Source organism: Esox lucius, chromosome 18, assembly GCF_011004845.1.
Source record: "Esox lucius isolate fEsoLuc1 chromosome 18, fEsoLuc1.pri, whole genome shotgun sequence".
In the NCBI taxonomy this organism is placed as follows: domain Eukaryota; kingdom Metazoa; phylum Chordata; class Actinopteri; order Esociformes; family Esocidae; genus Esox; species Esox lucius.
Window position 1 is genome coordinate 2,966,079 of NC_047586.1, and position 23,710 is coordinate 2,989,788.

The window sequence follows — 23,710 nt, forward strand, 5'->3', positions numbered from 1 at the left end:
TCTTGCCATAATATCCCTCTTAGGTCTGTTTCAGTCAGAGAATTAGCAATATTGCATTCAACAAAAGAACTTTCATATGAGCCAAATTCTCAGAGTCTTATGTTCACCACTCCAGGTTGACTAAATCCCCATAATAAGAGTTTTCACAAGGAAGGTCTTAAGTCCACAGGAATATCTTTGTTACTCAGCACCACCGTCAGTGTTAGACACGGGCCAATCAGGGCTGAAAAAAATAATCACGTGACCAATCATAAATGGACCACTATTCCCTACATAGTGTACTCCTTTGGCCAGGATGCTATGGGGCATTAGGTGTCGTTTGGGATGCAAACAGGGACTCAGTGGTGTGCAACAGAAAAACCTGATGGAGTGTGTCTGGTGGCAGTATTAGGGAGAGATAGTGTCCCAAACTGCACCCTGTGGCTTTGGTCCATTTGGAAGATGGTGCCATTTGGGACCCAATGTTTGCTCAGCTCTTTCAGCCGGTCCGGTGCTGGCGTGGTTTTCATGACTGCAAGGAGAGCTGAGTCGATTCCAGCTGAGTCGATTCCACAGCGGTGCTACATGAAGAACACATCTTTCTTTGGGACACTGTAGCCTTGTTGATGGAATGGACGTTCCTGTTCCCATGACACCCTGATTTGGGGGTGTCAGCGTCATACTTTCTGATTCTGACAGGTGTCGTGTTTTTCATTTGACCAAACAAGTTTTAGTGTGTTTGCACGTCCTTTAAAAATGGTATTGAGTCAGTCCTATATGACCCACTGTATAAAACAATTACACCCCTAGCCTGTTTAGGTCACACTGTCATCCATAATGGATCTCATCCCTAGACCACTTAGGTCACACTGTCATCCATTATTGATCTTTTAGAACACTACAGTAGTCTTTTCTAAAACACACGCAGGCAGATTCTGTTTTGTCTGCCAGTCACTGAGAACCAATCATAGCCTGTTCTAGTCACAACAAAAAGACTACCAGTCGCTAAGAACCAATTATATCCTGTTCTAGTCACAACAAAAAGTCTGCCAGTCACTAAGAACCAATTGTAGCCCGTTCTGGTCGCTGCAAAATAAAACAATTTCTTTGTTGTCTCCACACAGCCTGTCTTGTCCAATTTGACCAGACTCACTAGGATGAAAAGAAACACCCAGTATCAGGTTTTAACATTTTACAGACACTGAGAGAGACACATCATCAGAAATTCTATTAACTTCAACCATAAAACCCCTTAATGGCCAGCCTGGCTGACTCCCGGCTCTCTGGAAATGGTGCTTTGTCGGGTCATCCAGGCTACCTCAAGGGTTAACCATAAATAAGATGAATCTCAAGCCTGGTCCCAGATCATTGTTTTGAATTCTCATTTTATGATGTTTGAAAAAATAATCTCATTAGCCAGTTGTGCAAATTTTACATTAAATACTTTATTACCCACTTATATTTACGCAGAACAATTGTCATCATTCCTCCTTTCATATCCTGTTCTGAAGGCTGGCCAACACCTGTCTAATTGATTCAGGCCACACCCATTTTGGCACCTGTTTCCACTTCTTAATCACCACTCAGTCTTCTTCACTCCACATTTGTATTTAACCACTGTGTCACCCCATAGCTACTTTTGAGTCCTGGAAACCTCATATGTCATCCACAACAGGGTCATATGTCATCCCGTCGCCCATCAATTGGTTGAGCATGACACTTGCAACACCAGCGGTTGTGGGTTTGATTCCCACGGCGGACCAGGTTGGAAATCTATGCACTCACTACTGTACGTCGCTCTGGATAATGGTGTCAGCTAAATGACTCAAATGTAAATGTCAGTGGAAACCCTGTCATAAAAACCCTCTGGTCCTGGACATAACAACATAAGACATAACGTGTTGGGTTCGGGTTGTGGGTTGAGCCCAGACTGGTCTAGAACCAGCACAAAATAATTCCAATTAGTTCAATGAAGAGGATAATGAAGAATAACTTACACTTTGTCCAGAGAAAATGTAAGAAAAAACCAACTGTCCAATTGTAAAGAAATCTAATGATCTTTAAGGCAATGCATCTTCATCAGAAGAAGACAAATTTGTTCTTTAGTTTGAATACATAACCGCTACAGTCAGAGCACATGGTCATCCTTACATTCAGAACAAAGATGAATATGTGTCATATCTCCCTCCTTCTGCCACTCCTCTCCTCTCCTCACTGTTGAACCTTTTCACTTTTCTCCAGTCGTCTCCGTACGTGCCACCTCATGACGACCGCGGTCAGGGCGCTGATTAGTGCCAGGCCGAGGAAGGACACGCCGGCGGACCACAGCTCCCTCTCCCCGGACACCTCCAGTAGCGTATCCCTCTGCCTGCCGTAGTCCAGGAACAGGGCCTCGAGCTGACTCAGGGTGCACAGCGACAGGAAGAGATGGAAGACCTGGTGTCCCTGGCCCATGATGTCACAACGACCCGGGAAGAACCTCTCGGGAACAGGGCAGGAGAAGAACAGCGAGGCCAGCAGGAAGAAGGCCATCTAGAAACGGACAATCGATAACGGGGAAAAGTCACTGTTAGTTGTGTGAGGTGCTTTCAGTGCTTTTCAACTCTGCAGGGGTGGAGCTCAGCTTTCCCTCCCATGGGTGTGAACCATGGTGGTATTTGAGCCGGAAGCTTTAGAATTGTTGCTCTTCTGTTCATGCATTATTTTACTGTGAAATGTTTAAAACATAGAAAGCCTGTATTATCAAAAGCTTGGATCGTCGATTGAGATTCTGCAATGGTTAGGGGGGGTGTTTTCGCAGGTTCCTGTTTTCCCCCACATTTTGGGTGTTTTAGGGTAACAGGTGCAAAAAGGGATCATGAGAATTTGACGATGATGCCGAACTGTGAAAATGGGTGTAATTAGGTGAGGAAAAAGGGACACCTATTTATGTCCTGTATGCCCAGGGAACTGGTTCTTTCAGCTATCACATAACAAACCTAATATCACAAACATCAAAACTTAATATCGTATTTCGTCTCTTTTCATATAATCATTTGTCGCAGTGCGTTAAGTTCTATATTTTAATCTCCTATTTTAGACAAAAAATATGTTGAAACTTTAGCTGTTTTCATTTCTGTGTGACGATTTGCCAAAACACAGGACAAAGGCCTCCGCGCACACATTCTCAATTGAACACGCTTTTCGGTGATGAATTTAGTCTGAACCCGGGAAGCCAAACCCACACAAGTCTGTCAAACGAATGCAAACGTACCCGCCCACCCGCCTACCTGCAGGGCGTGGAGGGGCAGGGCGGGGTCCTGTCCCCAGGATACCGTCGCTAGGCGATGGGCCACGGGGCTTATGTCCAGGAAGTAGGCCATGCTGGTGGGTATCAGCTGGCAGATCTTCCTCTGGAGTGGGTACGGCCGTCGGTAACGATACTTGGCAAAGCAGCAGCTGGCACAGGACAGCCAAGCAAGCAGGGCGGCACCGGGCAGGAACCAAACACCTAGAGGCAGAAGGAACGTCATGCTCCAGTCCAACACACGCCACGGTCATGTGGAGCCTACAGGTCTAGGATCAGATTCGGGAAAATGTGACCCAAGTGGAGTGTCACCCAACTCAATATTACAATCACAGGCCATAAAAACACAAGTAAAATCAAAGTATGTTTCCATATATAGAGATGGGTTAAAGCTGATTTTTCTTTCTCTCTCCATAAAATCAAGGTAGATTGTAGCCTGAAAAATACCTCAAAAATAGCCTTAAAAAACAGGAGGAGTCAATGATCCTGCGGTCACCTGGTCTTCCAAATTAAATAAAAAATCCTCTCCAGGCTATTTGGATCTGTTGCCAGAAGAAAGCCTCCATTTTCATCGAGATACATACGTTAGCACTTCGAGCTTGATGAATGACATTCTAAGTGAGGATTACTCCTTTAATGATCTCTGTGGTGAGAAAGCAATCTGGATTGAAATATTTACTAGATCATCACAGGAGGAGGCAGTGAAGAGAGGGGCATATTGATGCTACCTTAGTAGCAACATAACACTTTTACTAACATAATATGAATATTAAAATCTCCCGAGGTCATAATACCCACATTTTGTACAAAAGATGGATACAAATTCTCAAAAATCCGCTAAAAAGTGGAATCCCTCACATCTAAAGCAGGAACAAAATGCCACAGTGGACAATACCACTTTGAGAAGGTCGTCTACATAATACCTGTTCATACTTTATTACCTTGTAGATACCGTAATAACTTAAGATAATGTTGTAACCCTGTAGATACTGTAATAACTTAAGATACTGTCATAACCTGTAGATACTGTAATAACTTAAGATACTGTCATAACCTGTAGATACTGTAATAACTGAAGATACTGTCGTAACCTGTAGATACCGTAATAACTGAAGATACTGTCGTAACCTGTAGATACCGTAATAATTGAAGATACTGTCGTAACCTGTAGATACCGTAATAATTGAAGATACTGTCGTAACCTGTAGATACCGTAATAATTGAAGATACTGTCGTAACCTGTAGATACCGTAATAATTGAAGATACTGTCGTAACCTGTAACAACTTTAGACAATAATATAACACTAAGCCCCCCCAATCCTCTATCATATATACTCATCTTTAAAAAAAGATCCCTGAGTACTTACAGCGTTCCAAATGGCCCCCTCTTCCCTGTGTAGCACACTAATTTGGACCGGGGCCCTGGTCAACAGGAGCACACCACACCCAGGGAACAGGGCCTAATTCTGGAAGCAGCCCGAGTGCCATAATGTGCACCACAGAGCGGAGAAACGGCCGGATAAACGGCAGGTACCTACGGCGCTCTCCCGCCACGCCGGCTCCGAGCAGTAGAAGTAGTGGGCCAGGGCGCAGCCGTACTGGTACACCGCCACGCCCACGTAGTCCAGGAAGAACAGGGAGTAGTGGGCCAGCTCGGAGTGGGACTGCAGGAGGTGGGCGGTCACACTGCAGCCCAGGTAGGTGAGGGCCGACAGCACGTAGAGGCAGAGCGGCAGGGAGGCCGCGTCCAGGGGTAGCCCATGCACCCCGACGTAGGCCCAGACGCGCAGTAGCACCAGGGGGCCCGCCAGCAGGTGGGTCCAGATGTTCAGGGTCTCGTTGTGCCTCTGGAAGACGCTGAGGAGGTAGCAGCGCCAGTCCTGGCCCACCGGGCGATACCCAGAGAGGATGTAGGGCTCACGGAACAGCGCAGGGACGTGGGAGACCGGGACGGTGGGGCTGGGCGAGGGCAGGGAGGTGGGCAGGGAGGGGAGGAGGAGAAGCCGGCTGAGCTGCTTCACACTCAGGCTCAGGGTGCTGAGACGGCCCAGGGCTCCGCCCGACATGATGGAGGAGAGGGAGCGGGGGATGGGGTGAGGGTGGGATAGGATGGAGGGATGAGGTTGGAAAGAGGAGGAGTAGGGTCAAGGAGGAGTAGGGTCAAGGAGGAGTAGGGTCAAGGGTTGACTTGGGAACTTGCCTATGCTGTGAAAATGAAAACAAAAGGTTTTTACTGAGAAACATTTTGTCAAACCGAACTAATCTTTACAATATGAACCTGAAGGAATGATTACAACCCAGGACCTCTCCTGTTAACACGCTAGCTGTCGTCAACTCAAGGTAGACAGGTAGGAATGCTAGCATGCGGTAATACCTGTCTGCTAACACCTGTCTCTTGTCTGCTATTATATCACCTGTACTCTCACTACCCCAGGCAATTGACCTCAACATAAAGTTTTGCATGGGAGTTGAGCAGTGACCAGTGAAGGTGGATTGGAGCGCCGAAGTCGCTGAGCTTTTTTTCAATACAGATTCTTGCACACAAGAGTCATTGTTCATAGATTTAAAATGGGTGAAGTCTGAACTCCTGTCTGCCCACACTACCAGCTGCAGCTAAAACCCACACTGAATGTTTTGCTAACTCTGCCCTTGACACTTCACCAACAGAAAGAGATAACATGCAGTCATACCTGTTCAGCCTGTTGCCAGCCTGCCCTAGACATCCAATGGTACTGTAAGAAGTGACCACAGCTACACTCCCCAGGGCAGCCATGCCAACAAGAACAAATGGAGAACCAAGACAAATACTGCACCCACCAGGAGAACAGAACTGTGACACACCTGGAAAGGGACCCTTGTAAAACTCTAATCTTTCAGATTGGATCAGAGTGTGAATGACTGTTGGTGACATTTACGGTTGATTGAATTTCCTAGGTGTCTTCTGTGGGTGTAAGGCTTCTGCAGTTGGATCAGTACCACTCTAGGGTATCATACAACTCCTTGCCATGCATTCTACAGCTGTCTTAATACTGCATGAAAAGCTCTTAGATCTAGCCCTTAGATCTAGTTTAGAAGTGAAATTACCTAAGCGAGGTATGTCTAGAGTAAAATGTTGCTTGTAGAACAACCAATATCTAAATAAATGAATAAAGGACATACTAGGCAAGCTGTTGTCCTCATCAAAAACGGAACTGATCAGTAGAAACAATGACACGGACATCTCACCTGCTTGTGTCTGCTGACAACACAACAACACCTGTTGCTGGGAGAAGTCGCAGTATGAAAATCCTGGTGAAGCTCTAGTCTAGACTAAACTAGATCTCCCATTAACACCGTTTTTCTTCATCTCTACACCCAGTTCCTCATGCCGAACGATGCAGCGGTGTATTTTCAATGAGCCAGTGGTCGTAGCTCCAAGGCAGTAGAGTTGAAATACAGCAACAAGCGGCAAGAGCATCCTCGCGCCGCAAAGATGAGATTTTGGGAGACTGGGCAAGTGGGCGTGGCTAAAGAAAAGGCGGACTACAGAACGCCCCAAACTCAACTCCTGACCTACATTGTTTTCCCGGCCAGTGGCGCGATTAAATAAATAACCTTAATCCAAAAGCTACTGCAACATCTGAGTCATTTAGCAGAGGCTTTTATTCAGATGCACTTATCGCAGTACACAACCTTTTATTACTCACAGGAGAGAACACATGACTTCTGTGGAATCAGAGCATGTGATCTTATCATCAAACTGAATGTCATTTTAGGTCATTTGGGCATTCTTAAATGTATTGATATATGACCTCAACAGACCAGTGCTTAGGCCACATAAACTAGCCCTTATAATTAGGTGTCTAATCATAAGGGCTATTTTTGACTAAGTATAACATTAAATGCACAACAACGAATACATAGCTAAATAGCGCCATCTATTGTACTACATGTGGAAGAGCGTTGTCAGCTGCCTCCTGCGCATATCCTATTTCTGATAGATCCATAGCCTGGTCCCAGATCTTGTTTTTTCGCATGTGAAAATCACAGACATAATGAGTTTCAAGGAGTTGATAGTTATGATTTCACTCCTTGTAAAGAATTTGTCCTTTTGATCTGCTGAAAGCTAATTGGACGTCAAGGAGGAAAAGTCAATGCAACGTCGTTCGAAAGAGAACGGAAAAAAGTCACAAAACACAAACATTGGGCAGGAACTCAGGCTAACTTCTCTTGGTGCCCCCACCTTCGCTGAAAGTTTCCCGCTAGTTGCTGGGGGGGCGAGTCTGCATTGAAGAATAGGCTATCTGATTGGACAGATACAGATTCCGCGCCGAATATGTAAAATATAATTTATCACATGGACCAATCAGTATTCGGATGTGTGTCCATCGGGTACTTGTTGGCGCGAAAGTCCTGCAGTTCTGTAACAACATCTGCTGACACCATAACGTCAGAATCTGTAGAAGTTTTTGTCTTTGGAAAATAACTAATTACACAATGGCGGGTGATTCGGTGGACGATCAGGAGATGAGAGAGGCGCAAAGAGAATATCTGGACTTCTTAGATGATGATGTAAGTGGCAGAATGGGTTGATAAAGTACCTTGGAAAAGAAACCACGCGGGGTTATGTGACAATAGAGGAATACCCTGCCGCTAGCTAGCTTGCGGGACTGAACAATGTTAGCTGTTTTGATAGAACTAGTCTTCAAAGTAAAATATCCGGTCAATAAACAACAGCATACACTTTTAATGAGTACGCTGCCTAGCTACATGCATCGAACCAACATTTAATCTCTACCATCGTATATTGATTGCCAGTGAGTGACTGCATTGAATAGCCTTAGATAGTGTCTGATAGCCTAATATCCTCTCTGTCTGTGTTCCGGCTGCAGCAAGACCAGGGGGTCTACCAGAGTAAGGTACGCGACATGATCGGCGAGAACAAGAACCGACTTATCGTCAACATAAACGACCTGAGAAGACGCAACGAAACTCGGGCGGCCAAGTAGGAAGATCACAACACTACACACTATATTCTACCAGCAATACTGTGTTTGACTGTGACTGCTTTAAGTATCCGGAAAATCTGTTGAAATGGTCCAAGACTATGTTCCGCAGCCATGTTGTTCAGACTTTCAACTGCTGTTGTTCTGATGTGGCACTTAGTTTATTTGCGTATAAACGCAACTGGACAGGATTCACACGCACACATATATTTTATATGCAGCTATGCACTCATTTATGCAATACATTTGATCTAACTACGGAATTTGCAACTTAGTATGCATTTTGTCTGTTTGGCTCTGAATCGAATATAAACAAATTGAGGATTTTGACCCTCTATTTCAGTACCATTTAGTTGTTGAGTTGCTGCATACAGGCATTTAACGCAGACGTTTTGAGAAAGATACTAGAATTTTTCTAAATGTTCTAATATTACAGATCATTAGACAACACCCCCATCTTATTGTAGATTTTAATGACCGCCCACCCCTCCCTTCCCAGATTGATGAATAATGCGTTTGACGAGCTGCTGGCGTTCCAGCGTGCTTTGAAGGACCTGGTGGCGTCTGTGGATGCTACATACGCCAAGCAGTACGAGGAGTTCTTCATTGGTCTGGAGGGGAGCTTCGGCAACAAGCACGTAACCCCCCGGACCCTGACCTCCCGTCTTCTGGGCTCCGTGGTCTGTGTGGAGGGCATCGTCACCAAGTGTGGGTACCACGGCGTCCAGTCCAGCCCCTCTTCCTCATAGTCTTCACCCAGACAAATGCAGAATCCTCCTCTCACATTTAGAATCATTGTCCTGTAGAATGTCCCGGGCCTCGTTATCCTGTAGAATGTCCCGGGCCTCGTTATCCTGTAGAATGTCCCGGGCCTCGTTATCCTGTAGAATGTCCCGGGCCTCGTTATCCTGTAGAATGTCCCGGGCCTCGTTATCCTGTAGAATGTCCCGGGCCTCGTTAGCCTGTAGAATGTCCCGGCCTCGTTATCCTGTAGAATGTTCCAGCCTCGTTATCCTGTAGAATGTCCCGGGCCTCGTTATCCTGTAGAATGTCCCGGGCCTCGTTATCCTGTAGAATGTCCCGGGCCTCGTTATCCTGTAGAATGTCCCGGGCCTCGTTATCCTGTAGAATGTCCCGGGCCTCGTTATCCTGTAGAATGTCCCGGGCCTGGTTATCCTGTAGAATGTCCCGGGCCTCGTTATCCTGTAGAATGTCCCGGGCCTCGTTAGCCTGTAGAATGTCCCGGGCCTCGTTAGCCTGTAGAATGTCCCGGCCTCGTTATCCTGTAGAATGTTCCGGGCCTCGTTATCCTGTAAAATGTCCCGGGCCTCGTTATCCTGTAGAATGTCCCGGGCCTCGTTAGCCTGTAGAATGTCCCGGGCCTCGTTAGCCTGTAGAATGTCCCGGGACATACTGTTGCTATCCTGTTCTGGTCTCCAGCCTTTGTGGGAACCAGGTCCAGATGCTCTGTCTCTGCTGTTCCCTGCAGGCTCTCTGGTACGTCCCAAAGTGGTGAGAAGTGTCCATTACTGTCCAGCCACAAAGAAGACGATGGAACGGAAATACACTGACATGACCAGTCTTGATGCCTTCCCCTCCTCTGCCATCTACCCCACCAAGGTAGACACACACACACACACACACACGGTCCATCTGAGGACTGCCAGACCAGCACACCCACTGACCACATCTCCCCCTCCTCCCGTCTTTCTCCCACCAGGATGAGGAGAACAACCCGCTGGAGACAGAGTTCGGCCTGTCCATCTACAAGGACCACCAGTCCATCACCGTCCAGGAGATGCCGGAGAAGGCCCCGGCCGGCCAGCTGCCACGCTCTGTGGACATCATCCTGGACAATGACCTGGTGGACGTGGTGAAGCCGGGGGACAGGGTTCAGGTCATAGGGACCTACCGCTGCCTGCCGGGCAAGAAGGGAGGGTTTACATCCGGAGCGTTCAGGTAGGCCAGTAAAACACGGGAGGATGTGTGTTGTTGGAGTCTTTTTTTTATACTCTGATGGGTTGATGGAGACCATAAATGGTGTTCGCTCTTCCTCCAGGACCATCATGATCGCCTGCCAGGTGAAACAGCTGAGTAAGGAAGTGTCTCCGTTCTTCTCTGCTGACGACGTCTCCAAGATCAAACTCTTCAGCAAGTCGAAGATCGTAAGGACATACATTTAGCCGGGTTTCATACGTCTTTTAGCAGTCACTGTTATCCAGAAGAGACTGATCGTCTCAACGATGTTGGTAAAAAGCCTGGTGGTAATAAAATACAATCATCTAGCTATCACTCTGGATACAACATCAGTCTGTCATTGGCTTCCAGGCGTCCGCTGTCTCACTTTCTCACCCCTCGTCTTCTCCTCTTCAGGATGTTTGATGAGTTCATCCATAGCGTCTGTTTGATGAAACATAATTGACCCCCTCCGTCTGAACTAACTGCCTCTGTCGGTCTCCTCAGGATGTGTTTGACCAGTTGGCACACTCCCTGGCCCCCAGTATTCATGGCCACGAGTACATTAAGAAAGCCATTCTGTGTCTGCTGCTCGGAGGTGTGGAGAAGGTTCTGGATAATGGATCGCGCATTCGAGGAGATATCAATGTACTGCTCATAGGTAGGGCGACACAGCTCCTTCTCCTTGCTCTGTACTCTCTTTATTAAGTAAAAAAAAGTTTTCCTCCTTAAAACAAAAAGACAGTGGAGGTTAGTGAGATGTCACTTTTCTTCAGGAACCTTTCTCTCTGTCCTCTAGGTGACCCTTCGGTGGCGAAGTCTCAGTTGCTACGATACGTCCTGCACACGGCTCCCCGGGCCATCCCCACGACAGGCCGGGGGTCATCCGGGGTCGGCCTGACCGCTGCCGTCACCACTGATCAGGAGACCGGTAAAAAAGACACGTCCGCTCGCAACCAGCATGCAGAATAACACAGGGTCATGTTCAGAAATGAGGAAATGCCGGTCGAACTGAACAAACCAAACACCCCCCTCTTTATCTCGCAGGGGAGCGGCGTCTGGAGGCCGGGGCGATGGTTCTGGGGGACAGGGGTGTGGTCTGCATCGACGAGTTCGACAAGATGTCTGACATGGACCGCACGGCCATCCACGAGGTCATGGAGCAGGGCCGCGTCACCATCGCCAAGGCCGGCATCCATGCCCGGCTCAACGCCCGCTGCTCCGTCCTGGCGGCTGCCAACCCGGTCTATGGCAGGGTAGGTGGAGACATTTCGGCAAGCGGTGACCGTGGAACCAGACGTTTTCAAGGCTCCTCCCCTTTAAATCTTCTCTGCGGGTGAACCGTGGTGGTGTGTGTGATAGAACGTAGAGTAACGTCCGTCTCTGCCCCCCCCCCCCCCCCCACCTCCAGTATGACCAGTATAAAACCCCCATGGAGAACATCGGGCTGCAGGACTCTCTGCTGTCTCGTTTCGACCTCCTCTTCATCATGCTGGACCAGATGGACGCTGAACAAGACAGAGAGATCTCCGACCATGTCCTCCGCATGCACCGATACAGGGACCCCCGCGAACAGGACGGAACAGGTAACACACACCAGATCTGACTGGGTAACACACACCAGATCTGACTGGATAACACACACCAGATCTGACTGGGTAACACACACCAGATCTGACTGGGTAACACACACCAGATCTGACTGGGTAACACACACCAGATCTGACTGGATAACACACACCAGATCTGACTGGGTAACACACACCAGATCTGACTGGGTAACACACACCAGATCTGACTGGGTAACACACACCAGATCTGACTGGGTAACACACACCAGATCTGACTGGGTAACACACACCAGATCTGACTGGGTAACACACACCAGATCTGACTGGATTAGTCACACCGTAGGGGTGTGGAAAGAGAAATGCTGTCATTAATAGTTTTTTCTATTCAATGCACGGTTCATTGAAAAAGTATGGGATTGAGGCTTCTCAATGATATTATATTATCCACCAGGGGGCAGCAGAGAGGCTTCTGTGATATTATCCACCAGAGGGCAGTAGAGTCTTCTGTGATATTATTATCCACCAGGGGGCAGGAGAGAGGATGCTCTGTTATATTATTTCCCCCCAGGGGGCAGCAGAGAGGCGTCTCTTTGATATTATCCACCAGTGGGTAGTAGAGGCTGCTATATGATTATCCACCAGGGGGCAGTGGAGGCTTTGATTTTATCCACCAGGGGGCAGTAGAGAGGCTCCTTTAATGCACCAAGTTATGAGATGTGGCCAAGTGAAAAAGAATTACCTAGGAACAAGCCTAGTGTTACATCCATCAAATAATAAACCGTCCTACTATGCAACTACACAGCGTAATGACTTACTATACATTTATATATTATAAATTGATATACTACACATATATAGTAAATATCAATGTATAGATATCTCAGCAATCTCAGCATTTAATTTCGGTTCTCAGCAATTGAAAAGGGCCTTTTTTTTTTTGGAGAATTTAACTGTTCTAGATGTCACTGTACCCTCAGGATATAACCTTATCTCTTATACAACCCGCCTGAAAACCCTAGAGAGCAAGCAATCAGATGTTAGAGCACAGTGGCTGGGAAAAACTCCCCATAAATGTCAAGACACCTGGAGTGGTAGCTGGGTGTGAAGGCCTGATTCATCCTGACTAATCTAGGGGAACTGTTTGTGACGGTTTTTCTCTAAATCAGGTTCTTTAGTGCCTAGCCTTTCTGAACATGGATGTGTGTGGTTGCTGATATGTGATCTGCTGAGTTTCGGTACTTAAATCTCTGTGTGTGTGTGTGTCTCAGCGATGGCCTTTGGCGGCTCAGTAGACATCTTGGCCACCGAGGATCCGGATGCAGCTCAGGACGAGCAGGAGGAGCTGCAGGTCTACGAGAAACACAACAACCTCCTGCATGGATCGAAGAGACGCAGGTACACACACTCTTGTTTCTTTCACTATACTTGTGACCACTTTTTAGGGCCTAATATCTTTTTTCTCTAAACAATTCTATTTTTCCTTGACCCCTAATACTAACCCTAACCTCAAACCCTAATATAATCCAAACCCCTAAACCTAACCCTAATATAATCCAAACCCTAAACCTAACCCTCATATAATCCTAAACCTAACCCTAATATAATATATTCCAAACCCTAAACCTAACCCTAATATAATAATCTAATCCAAACCCTAAACCTAACCCTAATATAATCCTAAACCTAACCCTAATATAATCCTAAACCTAAACCTAACCCTAATATAATAATATATTCCAAAACCTAATATAATCCAAACCCTAAACCTAATTAATGTAATAATATAATCCTAAACCTAACCATAATATTATCCTAACCACAAGCACAAAATAACCCTTTTTATTATTATTATTATTATTACTTTTTTGTACGACTGGCCACACTCCCTGACTGATTGTCTCTCAGGCTGTGTCTCTTCCTGTCTCCCGTCACTCACTGCCTCAAAGGCTTTCTGTTCTCTAAGTCCCTCCCAATATTAAACGGATGGTGGTGCACGTTTGTTGGCAGGGACAAGATCGTAAGTAAGGAGTTCATGAGGAAGTACATCCACATCGCCAAGGTGTTGACCCCGACACTGACCCAGGAGGCAGCCAATCACATTGCAGAAGAATACGCCCGCTTGAGGAGCCAGGAGCAGATGGGTTCCGACATTGCCCGGGTGAGTAGTGTAGACCGACACACACACACACACACACACACACACACACACAGTCACTAACCCTTTAACTCCTCCCTCCAGACGTCTCCGGTGACCGCTCGTACTCTGGAGACCCTGATTCGTCTGTCCACGGCCCACGCTAAAGCCCGGATGAGCAAAGCCGTGGAGCTGGAAGACTCTGAGGTCGCGGTGGAACTGGTCCAGTTCGCCTACTTCAAAAAGGTCAGCAGCTTGCCTCAGCTAGCCACGCGGACTTGATTGAATTATTGTGTCGGTGTCTTCAGTCAGCTAAAGGTACCCGGTTGCTTTGGGTTTTAGCCCTTTGAGCCCTTTGAGCAGACTAAGCTAAGCTACCGAACAACACCGGGACTGACTTGGTTGGGGACACGTTGTTAGTTCTGTCTGGTTGTAATATATTCTGCGTCGTTCAGGTTTTGGAGAAGGACAAGAAACGCTCCAGAAAAGAGCAGGACTCTGATGAAGAGGAACAGGAGGAGGAAGCACCGTCCCAGCGGACCCCTCGTTCTGAGAGGAAGAGGAGTCGTCGCGGTTCCCAGAGCACCGAGACCTACGACCCGTATGACTTCGCTGGAGAGAAGGACATCCCTGAGAGTAAGAATTTGACCTTCTGTGCGTGCGTGCGTGCGTGCGTGCGTGACTGTTTGTTGTCTGACCATATACTATATATTCTCAACAGTCCAAGCTGGCACGCCCAAACCCACCGAGGACGAACCGTCCGTGGACGCCCCAGTCCCTCCGAGCCAAGACAGCCAGACGGAGGTGTCTGCCGACAGGTGGGTTTCTTTGCCAGTGTTGGTAACGGACATCAGACCTGAGCTGGAGCACCAAACAAGCTGGGGAGACACCGACTTAACAGTATATTATTGGTTATTAAAATGCATGTTGAGCTCTTTGCATTGGATCAGCCACCAGTGTTTTTGCTACTTCAGGGGTCAATCTATCAAACTTAAGTAAATTTTAATTAGGTCAAATCCGCCACTTCCAGTCTTCCCGTTTCAGAAACCGTGTCCTCGCTTCTGGGCTTTGAGACTGAACTGACCTGTCAGTAGGCATTATTTGTTTGCGGGGTGTCGACGGGGCCCAATGAAATCTACCATGTGGAGTAAACCGTTGAACCCCCATAATCCTTTTAAAAAATCGAAAGGTTGAATCACAGGACGTGGACAGAAAGCGTCGGTGATTTGTATTTTCCGTCTGTGTTTTTGAATGCCTTTAATTGCACCTCACTTTGAATGTGCCAGTTTAGTGAGCACCTTACTGATTAACCTCTTGAAGGCAAAGGTTGCTACACCAGTACAATCTAGACAGAAACCGAATACATCCGCCAGATAAGCCTACTTGGAAGCATGAAAAAGTTTTTCGGGGAAGCAGAAAGTATTTCTGTCAACCCACAAGAATCAAATGCTTTCACCACACAGGGACCACATTACTGGAAAGGAATTGGCGAGTATTTGTGGCTCTGCGCTGGAGAATTGCATGTCATATTCAGAAATGTTTGGCAAGCGACTCAAGTCGCAATGTTAGAAAGGGTAGTTTTTGTCTTCCGCATGTTTTGGATGCGAGGCTGACTAACTCCTCGCCCCCTCCCTCCTGCAGGCTGAAGGAGTTCAAGTCGTCTCTCCTGGAGGTGTTCCGTTCTGCACATGCCCAGTCCGTGGGTTTGAAGTCTGTGATGGAGTCTGTCAACAAGGACAGAGACGAGCCCTTCGACCAGTCTGAGGTCCGTGCGGCCCTGGCTCGCATGCAGGATGACAACCAGATCATGGTGGCTGATGACATCATCTTCCTCATCTAATGACCCATGTCTGGGTCGTCTCCTCCTGGGACGGGAGAAGGAAGAGGGGAAGGAAAGTCTGAATGGAGAGAAGTTTTCCCGTTGTAAGACTGTTTGAAGGAAGAGCTGAAGGAAGATGGATGATGGAAGTCCACTTTGCCTGTTTCATCTGGGTTCTGGGTCCTGTTTGCTTCTTACGGTTGGATTTGGGTCAGTAGCTGTCTGTGTACGATAAAAAAGGGGTTTAAAGTATAATGCTTTTGTTTTAAAGTGTTTTTAGGTAACTATTAAATCTTCTTGGATACATGGTCTGGTTAAAATGAGGAGCGGAGAGCTTGACAAACCATTTCCTCTACAGCCCCTGCCTTTGTTTTGCCTCAGTTTTGTTTTCAGGGAAAGATTATTGTAAATATTGTTCAAACAGGTTTTCATTGTAAAGGTTTGTTAACTATTGAGATGGAAAATTAAAACCTTTAATGTTGAGCGTTGAGTGGGTGGTTGCTCTCAGCAAACTAACAGCTTGTGTTGGTCAGTTTCGTATGTACTATTGAGGAGCAGATGTATTTCATTTACATTTTAATTGAACCAATTGCATGATGTAACTTGGTTACATTACTGAAACCTATTTTCCATAAACCAAAACCTTAATTCAAACGCTGACCCCTAAACAATTTTTTGCTCAATTTGGGGCTATAGCCCTGGACACCCAGGCTTAACGACGCCACTGTCTTAAACCTTTACGTTAATCAAACACTGACCCTTAATACTGAAAACAAAAACAGGAGAACCAAACAAAAAAGCCTTGCTTCTAAGAACTATGGTCCTCGAAAATACTACACCACGAGTGTAAATATTTAGCAGGGTGTGAGGGCCCCGGAGTGGTGACAACCCTGTACAGCCAGAAGTTTCTACCTTCACTGACAGACATTTATTTATTTGGCTTGTGCTGTATACTGTAAATGTATGTCGGCGAAGGGGCCTTAGCCGCCTCCGAGATGAGGGCTCACCCCGGCTACTCTCCATACCCACGGCTGAGTCATCTCGACTGGCAGGTAACTCAGCCCACACCTGACCTCCATCTTAACCTCTGGTGGATTCCAGTCAGGACTGGAATGATGACACAGGTCAGGTGTAGTTTCAGGTGTTGAAGAGCTCTTTATCAGCTTGGGTGGTGGGGTTCTTTTTCATTTCTGTTTTGTATTTGTGAAAGTAAATGTTACATTTGTAGTTTTTATTTTTCTCTGACGTTAAATAGATATTTTTGCGTTGATGAGTGGCAAAACTTCATTTAGTCCATTCTGAATTAATTTTGTAACAAAATTATTTAATCTGATTTAATTTTGGAAAGGTCCAACGAGGGTGAATATGGTATGTGTTTAGAATTTGATTAGAACATTTTAAAATGCCTGAATAATGTTGGAATCATTTACCCTAAGGTTTTTGATGAAAGCTTTTAATTGAACAATACCTCCCATCATGGATAACAATCTCTTGCACGTTTGGGTCTTTGTATCATGTTTTTTTCCCAGCAAGCAGACATTTTAATTTATTTCAATTGTACTGTAAGATTTTTATGAAAAGCAAAGCTGAAGCCAACATTTTATTTTGTCTTCTAAATATTATTACTCTGATTTGAAATTTAAGGTTATTGTTTAATGCTCTTAAAATGAGCAAGCAACCAAAAAATAATGATTACATTATTTTGTCAGGCTTTTTGTGGAAAGTTAAATCTAACATTTGGATGTGTCTTCATAATTACCTTAAATGCAAGTGATGATTTGGTAAGATTCCAAAACCAATTATTTCCATAACAAATGCAATTCAAAAAAATATTTTTGGGTGGATCACCTTCAAGTAAATTCCCCTTTAACGAGAACTGCAAACCTAACATCAGTTTACTGGTTCACCAACTAAATGGTAATAAGTGCTTGATGGTTCTCATTTTATTTGGTATTTAGGGTAAATGATCTGTCTCAGGAAAAAACATTTGGGGGGGGGGGTTATGGTGCCTGTGTCAGTGGGTTCAGCCTGACTTAACAGAGGTAATGCTGAGTCATTTTGAGAAACCAATCGCCGTCTTTGTGACCTGGATAGGAGTGCATTTGGAGGAGTGGGTGGACTGTCCCTGAAGACCTCTGTCGACGGCTTTCTCAAGACCACAGCAGTGCTCTGTTACGTGTCTGCTATCTTCTTGTTGTCAGCAATAAGGGCTGGGTCTCTGTCCGGTGCCAAGTTAAACAGCCTCTCCCTGTGTTAAACTGTAGTGATTTGCATCGTTTCAGGATATATTCAGCAGTTTTCCGTAGGTTATCTGTCTTGGGAAGTACAGTGCAAAGCAAATGTCCGAACTAAGGATTTCACAATAGAACTACGTGTTACATTTGTGGAAAGACAAATTAGGGGACGCTGATAAAACTACTTCAAAGGCCTTGAAGATCCTTCAGGGCACAGTCAAGATGATTATTACGTAGTGGCTATATCAGGCCATCCCCCCAAACTGGATGACAGACTGACCTAAGAGGCCACAAAGAGGCCAATGGCAAATTTGACCGATCTAAAGGCTTACAGGCCAAGAAATGTTTTAATGTGACAACATCCCAAATGCTCCACATATCTGGCCGGTATTGCAGGGTGGCCGGAGGAATGCTATTTCCTCAGAAAGTCCATACTGAGTAGTGTGATAAAACCAAATAGAACTTCTTGGCTTTAATTCGAAGTATTACGCTTAGCCTAAACCCAACACAGCCTCCCACATCCCTACTGTGAAGTATGTACGCATAGTGCGGTGGTGGCAGCATCATGTTATGGGGATGTTTCTCATCATCCAGGACCAGGACACTGGTCAGAGTTGAATGTAGACACACAATCAGGATGTTGGCGTGAATAAAAAGGACCACAGGTAAGAGCACCTATGTTTTGGAACTGTAACAACATCATAATGAGGGACAGGCAGAGGAAGAATGAACAATAACAATAGAACAATAATGCCATTTGTGATACTGTACTTAACCATGTTTTTGTACATGGTATGACGATGGGAAACTAGTCTAGGGAGTGCGGCAAAACCTGAGCCAATTGAGACCAGGGAAACCCCCCGAACCCAAGCAATGATGACCAGTCAGCAGCTCTGTTGGGGGTTCCCAGCCTCTTGTCAACTAACGCCCCCGGTCAAGACTTCAACCTGGACTGTGGTGGTCAGCTTGGTGCTACAAATGAACGCCTAAAACTCTGAGCCACCTTTACTCTTCTTTCGATAGCTTAGGGTGAAGGAAGTGTTACTCTCACATGTGAATACCTGTCACATCCTAGGTCATGTCACCCCTGGGTCATGAGTTTCAGAGCTCTAGTTTTTCCTGTCAACCAACTAGGGAATTGGGTTAACAGGTCTATTTGTGCAGTTTCTAAAGATTTGTTAACAGTATTGCAGAAGGAGCTCAGCTCAAAAAGTGTTGCAGAATTATAACAAAGTATACCCAGCAGATAAAGATACCCAAAATAAAAAGTACTGAAAGTGAGTCACCCAGTGAAACATTACATTTTATAAATGTTTTGCTTAAAGGACAAAATTGCGTAACATTTCTTATTCTTCACATTAAGAAAACCAAAAGGTATGATGTTTATATTAAGTTATGTTTCAGGATAGTCAGGGACATTTCAATACTGATGTGATCCATAACAAAGCATTTGTGTTCAGTAGTGTGAATTCTGGCAGCTATTTCAGTTTAACTCTTTGAATTTGAGCTGTTCAGTATTTGGGCAAGACTTTAAAATGTACACGTTAGCATCTTTCTACATTGGCATATAATGCTGTGACTAAAATAATGGTCATATTAGTCTGCTATTTTAGTCATTGCATTTTCTTCTATTAAATAACTAATATTCAGGCTGCTGGTGCATCTAAAAGACCAACTGAAAGACTGAAAAACCAGTATTTTAGTAGAACGTTAATAATAAAAAATGATAACCTTAACTTGCCGCAAAAGTCCTGGTCAGAAGATTTATGGATGACCGGTGGTGTTTTCTTGATATGTGTGTAATTTGGATTTGAATGTTTCCTGTCCTGCAAAGCATTGGACATTTAAGTACTTCTCAAGAGAAACTACTTTTGGACATCAGGGAAAACCTGAGGAAAATAATACATATTTTACTTTATACATTAGAGTTTCCAAACTTGTCACACTTATACTTAGTATAATACAGGAAGTATTTTATGTACTCTACCTTATTTAAGTCACACTACTGCAGAACACTCACACAGAGTTTAACAGTGCTGTATGTTGGCTTTTTAATGAAATATTTAGGCTAACAATAAATTTCCTGAATCTGTGCCTTTTTTTAGATCTTTGTCTGATGTAAAACCAACTGCACATACCTTGTAAAAGTAATAAGCATAGTACTGTGTAGATATTGTACGGTTTAGCATTTGCATAAATAAGATTTTGCATAAAATCTACCGTCTATCTGATTGCTTTATCTCTTGATCACAGTCAGACAGTCATAGCGGAAATGCTTACTGTTTCAGAAAACTGTCTGCACCTAAACGTTTCTAGAACAAAGCCTGGATAAAAAACCTCTGAAGTTACATTCCACACTGAAGACAGACAGACAGACGACGAGAGACAGAGATGCTTCTGATCGCGGTGAGTGGTGTTCTTCTTCAGACTAGGAAAAGGTCTTTCAATGTGTACATTTACATTTTATTCATTTAGCAGAAGCTCTTATCCAGAGAAACGTACAATAAGTGCCTTCCACTTGAGGTGTCTTGGAAAACCAACATCTGACAATCATAATAAATATACTTTCCTTCATCAAAGCCGTTAGTTGGCTGCCAGAGAAATCAAAATTAAGTGCTTTCTTTTTTTCTGGGGATGGTGGGGAAACACAAGTTAATTAAGATACTCATCAAAGAGGGTTTTCAGAAACTCTGAAGATTGGAAGGGACTCTGCTGCTAGGATCAGGTTTAGGGTCAATCGTATTTCAATTCTGTGCACATTCAGAATTGACTAGACTTGAAGTGGAATCGACCCCAACCCAGGTCATTATTTCAGATAGGGTTAAATTGGTAAAAATACTAATTTCAATTCAAGCAAATACTGGAAGATCTTTTTTGTAATTCATCTTTGTTCTGCATGGTGTTAGATTGCTTCTTTGTAAGGAATTATTGAAGATAACGTAACATTAGAGACAGGAGATACCGTGTTGAAGCGTAGCTCTCTTAGTTCTTCAGAGATAACAAAACATTAGAGACAGGAGACATCGTATTGAAGCGTAGCTCTCTTAGTTCTTCAGAGGTTTGCTGGTGCTGGGTCTGGTCACATCATTGCATGGACTGAAGAAAGGTTCGAAGAACCGAGCGAGGCTGGGGAAAGGCTCCGGCCCAGAGGACACCACGTTTCTCTATCTGGATTCTAAAATAGCCACCCCCACCCTCTCAGTGTCCTCTGTAGCCAACAGGTCCCTGTCTCCATGGACATTCAGGTGAGGCTTCACTGGTCATTTGGTTCCGGTGTCCCACGGGGAAGCACTTTTTTACATTTTGCCCTCACTACGCACGCCTTCATTGTGTTCTCATTCTTCAAAATACATTTAAATTGGGTTTAATCTGTTTAACGTGAATAACACGCTATGTGTTTACACATTTATGTATAAACACTTTCTCCTCCCATGCCTAACCAGGAACTCCCATGTTAAGAACCGGTTTCCTGAATACATTGCCCAGGCTCAGTGCCAGATGTCTGGCTGTCTAACGCCTGACGGAAGGGAGGACTTGTCCATGGAGTCCAAACCCATTCTGTATCAGATCCTGGTGCTACACAGGTGATCCTTATTAACGTTACGTTAATACGTTTATTAACATATCGATTATTAACGTAAATCGATTATTAATGTTATGATACTACTGTAGGGACGAATGAAGTCGATTTACATTTCACCTAACTCAGCTCATCTCACTTTAACTTTGTCCCAGGCAGAAGGTGGTGTTCAGGAGTAGTGAAGTAGTGAATGTGTTTCAGCTAGTCATTTATTTTTGGTTTAAAAAAAAATTCGACGCATTCTTTTCAACATCTGTCTGAGATAAATTTTTCCTAACGAATTTCATGTTTAGATGTTCAAATGTAATAGTTGCTTTGATAATTTCTTACAGTAATAAATTGGTGTATTACCTTTCCAAAAAATATTTGAATTATTAATTGATTAGGTGTTTTTTATTACTGGTGCATCTATAGTATATTATGTGTTCATAAACAGCACACTGCATACGTTTCAGGCAAAAGAGCCATTTTAAAAAAGAAACTAAACATTATAACCTAGTTCTTTCTTTGTGAATGCTTTAAGGTAGGCACATTATTTCTCTTGCATCTGAGTATTCTATCAATATACCTGATACAATAAGATGTCAATATACCTGGTACAATAAGATGTCAATATACCTGGTAAAATAAGATGTCAATATACCTGGTAAAATAAGGGTTGAATAAAAAAAACTAGAAGATTATAACGTTCTCCTTCTTATTGTTCTTTAAATTAACAATTTCCTTGGTGGAACAAAACCACATTTGATGTTTTGTGTTACGTGGCAGTAATAAAATCATATTTGAAGATACCTTTTGAGTTTTTGCTTTCAACAGAGCTTTTGCAAAAGAGGAATATGTTTTTTTAACCAATAATATCTGAACAGAGATGGATTTCAATCAGTGTAGATTGGAGCTGGAATACTTTCAGATTGTTTTATTACAGTTTGAGGTGGAACACATGAAAATTGCTTTTACTTTTGGAATTGTTCTCAAGATAGACAGAAAGGAGCATCCAACCGGTTGAAGAGCCATTCAAAAAGGAGCTTCAGTTTATCATCTCTTTTTTTCCAGTGAGAAGTAATTGCTTGGTAACTTGGCAAACTTCCTTTTCTGTCTAGCCTGCCCTACATGTTGTGAAATGATTGTTTGATTTGTCGGAATTCTCTGCAGAGTTGAGAAAGACGATGGCCGCAAAGAGAAGAGGAAGAAAGGGAATGTGAAGAAGAACAGGAAGGGGAAGAGATATTTCTACACACTGAAAACAGAGATTGTTACAGTGGGCTGTACCTGTGTGAGGCCAATCCAGCTACCTCATTACTAGACCCCAGTGGGAGGGGCTTCCTTCCAAAGCTAATGGGGATCCAAATACATTTGAAAACACTGATTCAGTGAAGTCAGGAAACTGTCTTCTTTAGAATTTTCAGTGTCCCAATTGGAATTATAATGTTTGTACACATTCAAAGTTGGCTGAACTAAATTTAATTTTGACCCCAGGTGTAGAGAGGAGCGCCTTCCTTTGTACATTTCAGTGAAGCTTGACTGAGGATTAAATGTCAAAGGACTGAATAAGGAGGATGATGTATTTGTTTTGATGTTGACCTGTGTTCATGGATGTAGTGATGTATTAGTGACCCCTAAACTCTGACCTTTACCTGGTAACATCTGAGGTCAAATAGAGGTTTACAATTCTGTTCATGCTTTTCTCAAGTTTTAATTTATTGACATAATTTCTTTCACTTCTAATTCAAATATCTGTGTTAAATTCAATATTATCTTACCTCAAATATAAACTGGAAAACATGGACTTTCTTGCAGACTAACAGTAAGCTAGTTGTCTTGTGGTCAATTAGGCAATTCAAATATTTATAAATTAAATTCATATTGTTCACTGTTTTCATTGCTTATTGTGTACTTCTATATCTTATCTCCATCTATATCTATGTATTGTTACTTTTTTTAATATCGCTGTAATTGAGGGCTCAACTGTAAACAAGTTCAATGTCTCAGGTTGAATTCTCTGTATGAACAAAAGTCAGTGTGATCTATAGCTTGTGACCAAATATAATATTTTCTCTAGTCAGTAGTAGATTGTTTAAATATGAAATATTCTTAAAATGCATGAAAGTATGTTGTGTACACATAAATAATAATAATCAATAAAGAATACATTTTGTGTAAGAGAG

At 44.1% G+C, this 23,710-nt stretch overlaps 3 protein-coding genes across 4 annotated transcripts; 2 read left to right on the top strand and 1 right to left on the bottom strand.

Annotated features, from left to right (window-relative positions):
• Positions 1–602: 602 nt before the first annotated feature.
• Positions 603–6,737, bottom strand: paqr8 (progestin and adipoQ receptor family member VIII). Of its 2 annotated transcripts, none has more exons than XM_010883132.4 (4): positions 6,492–6,737; positions 4,801–5,471; positions 3,249–3,469; positions 603–2,511 (listed from the first exon to the last, which is right to left on the bottom strand). In XM_010883132.4, the coding sequence occupies exons 2-4, from the start codon at positions 5,330–5,332 to the stop codon at positions 2,191–2,193; spliced, it is 1,074 nt and encodes a 357-aa protein (XP_010881434.2). In that variant the 5' UTR covers positions 5,333–5,471; positions 6,492–6,737; the 3' UTR covers positions 603–2,190. The 2 variants fall into 2 exon arrangements, with proteins under 2 accessions (XP_010881434.2, XP_010881435.2); XM_010883133.4 differs by lacking the exon at positions 6,492–6,737 and adding an exon at positions 5,957–6,470.
• Positions 6,738–7,623: 886 nt separating this feature from the next.
• mcm3 (minichromosome maintenance complex component 3) lies at positions 7,624–16,249 on the top strand. Its single transcript, XM_013138480.3, has 16 exons — positions 7,624–7,817; positions 8,138–8,250; positions 8,751–8,959; positions 9,741–9,871; positions 9,972–10,210; positions 10,311–10,416; positions 10,715–10,868; positions 11,007–11,138; positions 11,255–11,463; positions 11,619–11,793; positions 13,047–13,173; positions 13,786–13,936; positions 14,018–14,158; positions 14,368–14,548; positions 14,634–14,730; positions 15,554–16,249. Exons 1-16 carry the CDS (start codon positions 7,743–7,745, stop codon positions 15,750–15,752), a joined length of 2,439 nt encoding a protein of 812 aa, XP_012993934.1. The 5' UTR covers positions 7,624–7,742; the 3' UTR covers positions 15,753–16,249.
• A 4,011-nt stretch (positions 16,250–20,260) lies between these two features.
• Positions 20,261–22,848, top strand: il17a/f3 (interleukin 17a/f3). Its single transcript, XM_010883130.4, has 4 exons — positions 20,261–20,371; positions 21,014–21,210; positions 21,409–21,549; positions 22,698–22,848. The coding sequence occupies exons 1-4, from the start codon at positions 20,357–20,359 to the stop codon at positions 22,846–22,848; spliced, it is 504 nt and encodes a 167-aa protein (XP_010881432.1). The 5' UTR covers positions 20,261–20,356.
• Positions 22,849–23,710: the final 862 nt, after the last annotated feature.

Excerpts from the sequence above, each read along its gene's own strand:
- paqr8 (XM_010883132.4), bottom strand. The coding sequence starts at position 5,332 with ATGTCGGGCGGAGCCCTGGGCCGTCTCAGCACCCTGAGCCTGAGTGTG. Across the intron at positions 3,470-4,800 it reads GTGGCGGGAGAGCGCCGTAG|GTGTTTGGTTCCTGCCCGGT; the intron begins GTACCTGCCGTT and ends TTCTGCCTCTAG. Across the intron at positions 2,512-3,248 it reads TGCCCCTCCACGCCCTGCAG|ATGGCCTTCTTCCTGCTGGC; the intron begins GTAGGCGGGTGG and ends GTCCGTTTCTAG.
- mcm3 (XM_013138480.3), top strand. The coding sequence starts at position 7,743 with ATGGCGGGTGATTCGGTGGACGATCAGGAGATGAGAGAGGCGCAAAGA. Across the intron at positions 14,159-14,367 it reads AGTTCGCCTACTTCAAAAAG|GTTTTGGAGAAGGACAAGAA; the intron begins GTCAGCAGCTTG and ends TGCGTCGTTCAG. Across the intron at positions 14,549-14,633 it reads AGAGAAGGACATCCCTGAGA|TCCAAGCTGGCACGCCCAAA; the intron begins GTAAGAATTTGA and ends TATTCTCAACAG.
- il17a/f3 (XM_010883130.4), top strand. Across the intron at positions 21,211-21,408 it reads CTGTCTCCATGGACATTCAG|GAACTCCCATGTTAAGAACC; the intron begins GTGAGGCTTCAC and ends ATGCCTAACCAG. Across the intron at positions 21,550-22,697 it reads CAGATCCTGGTGCTACACAG|AGTTGAGAAAGACGATGGCC; the intron begins GTGATCCTTATT and ends AATTCTCTGCAG.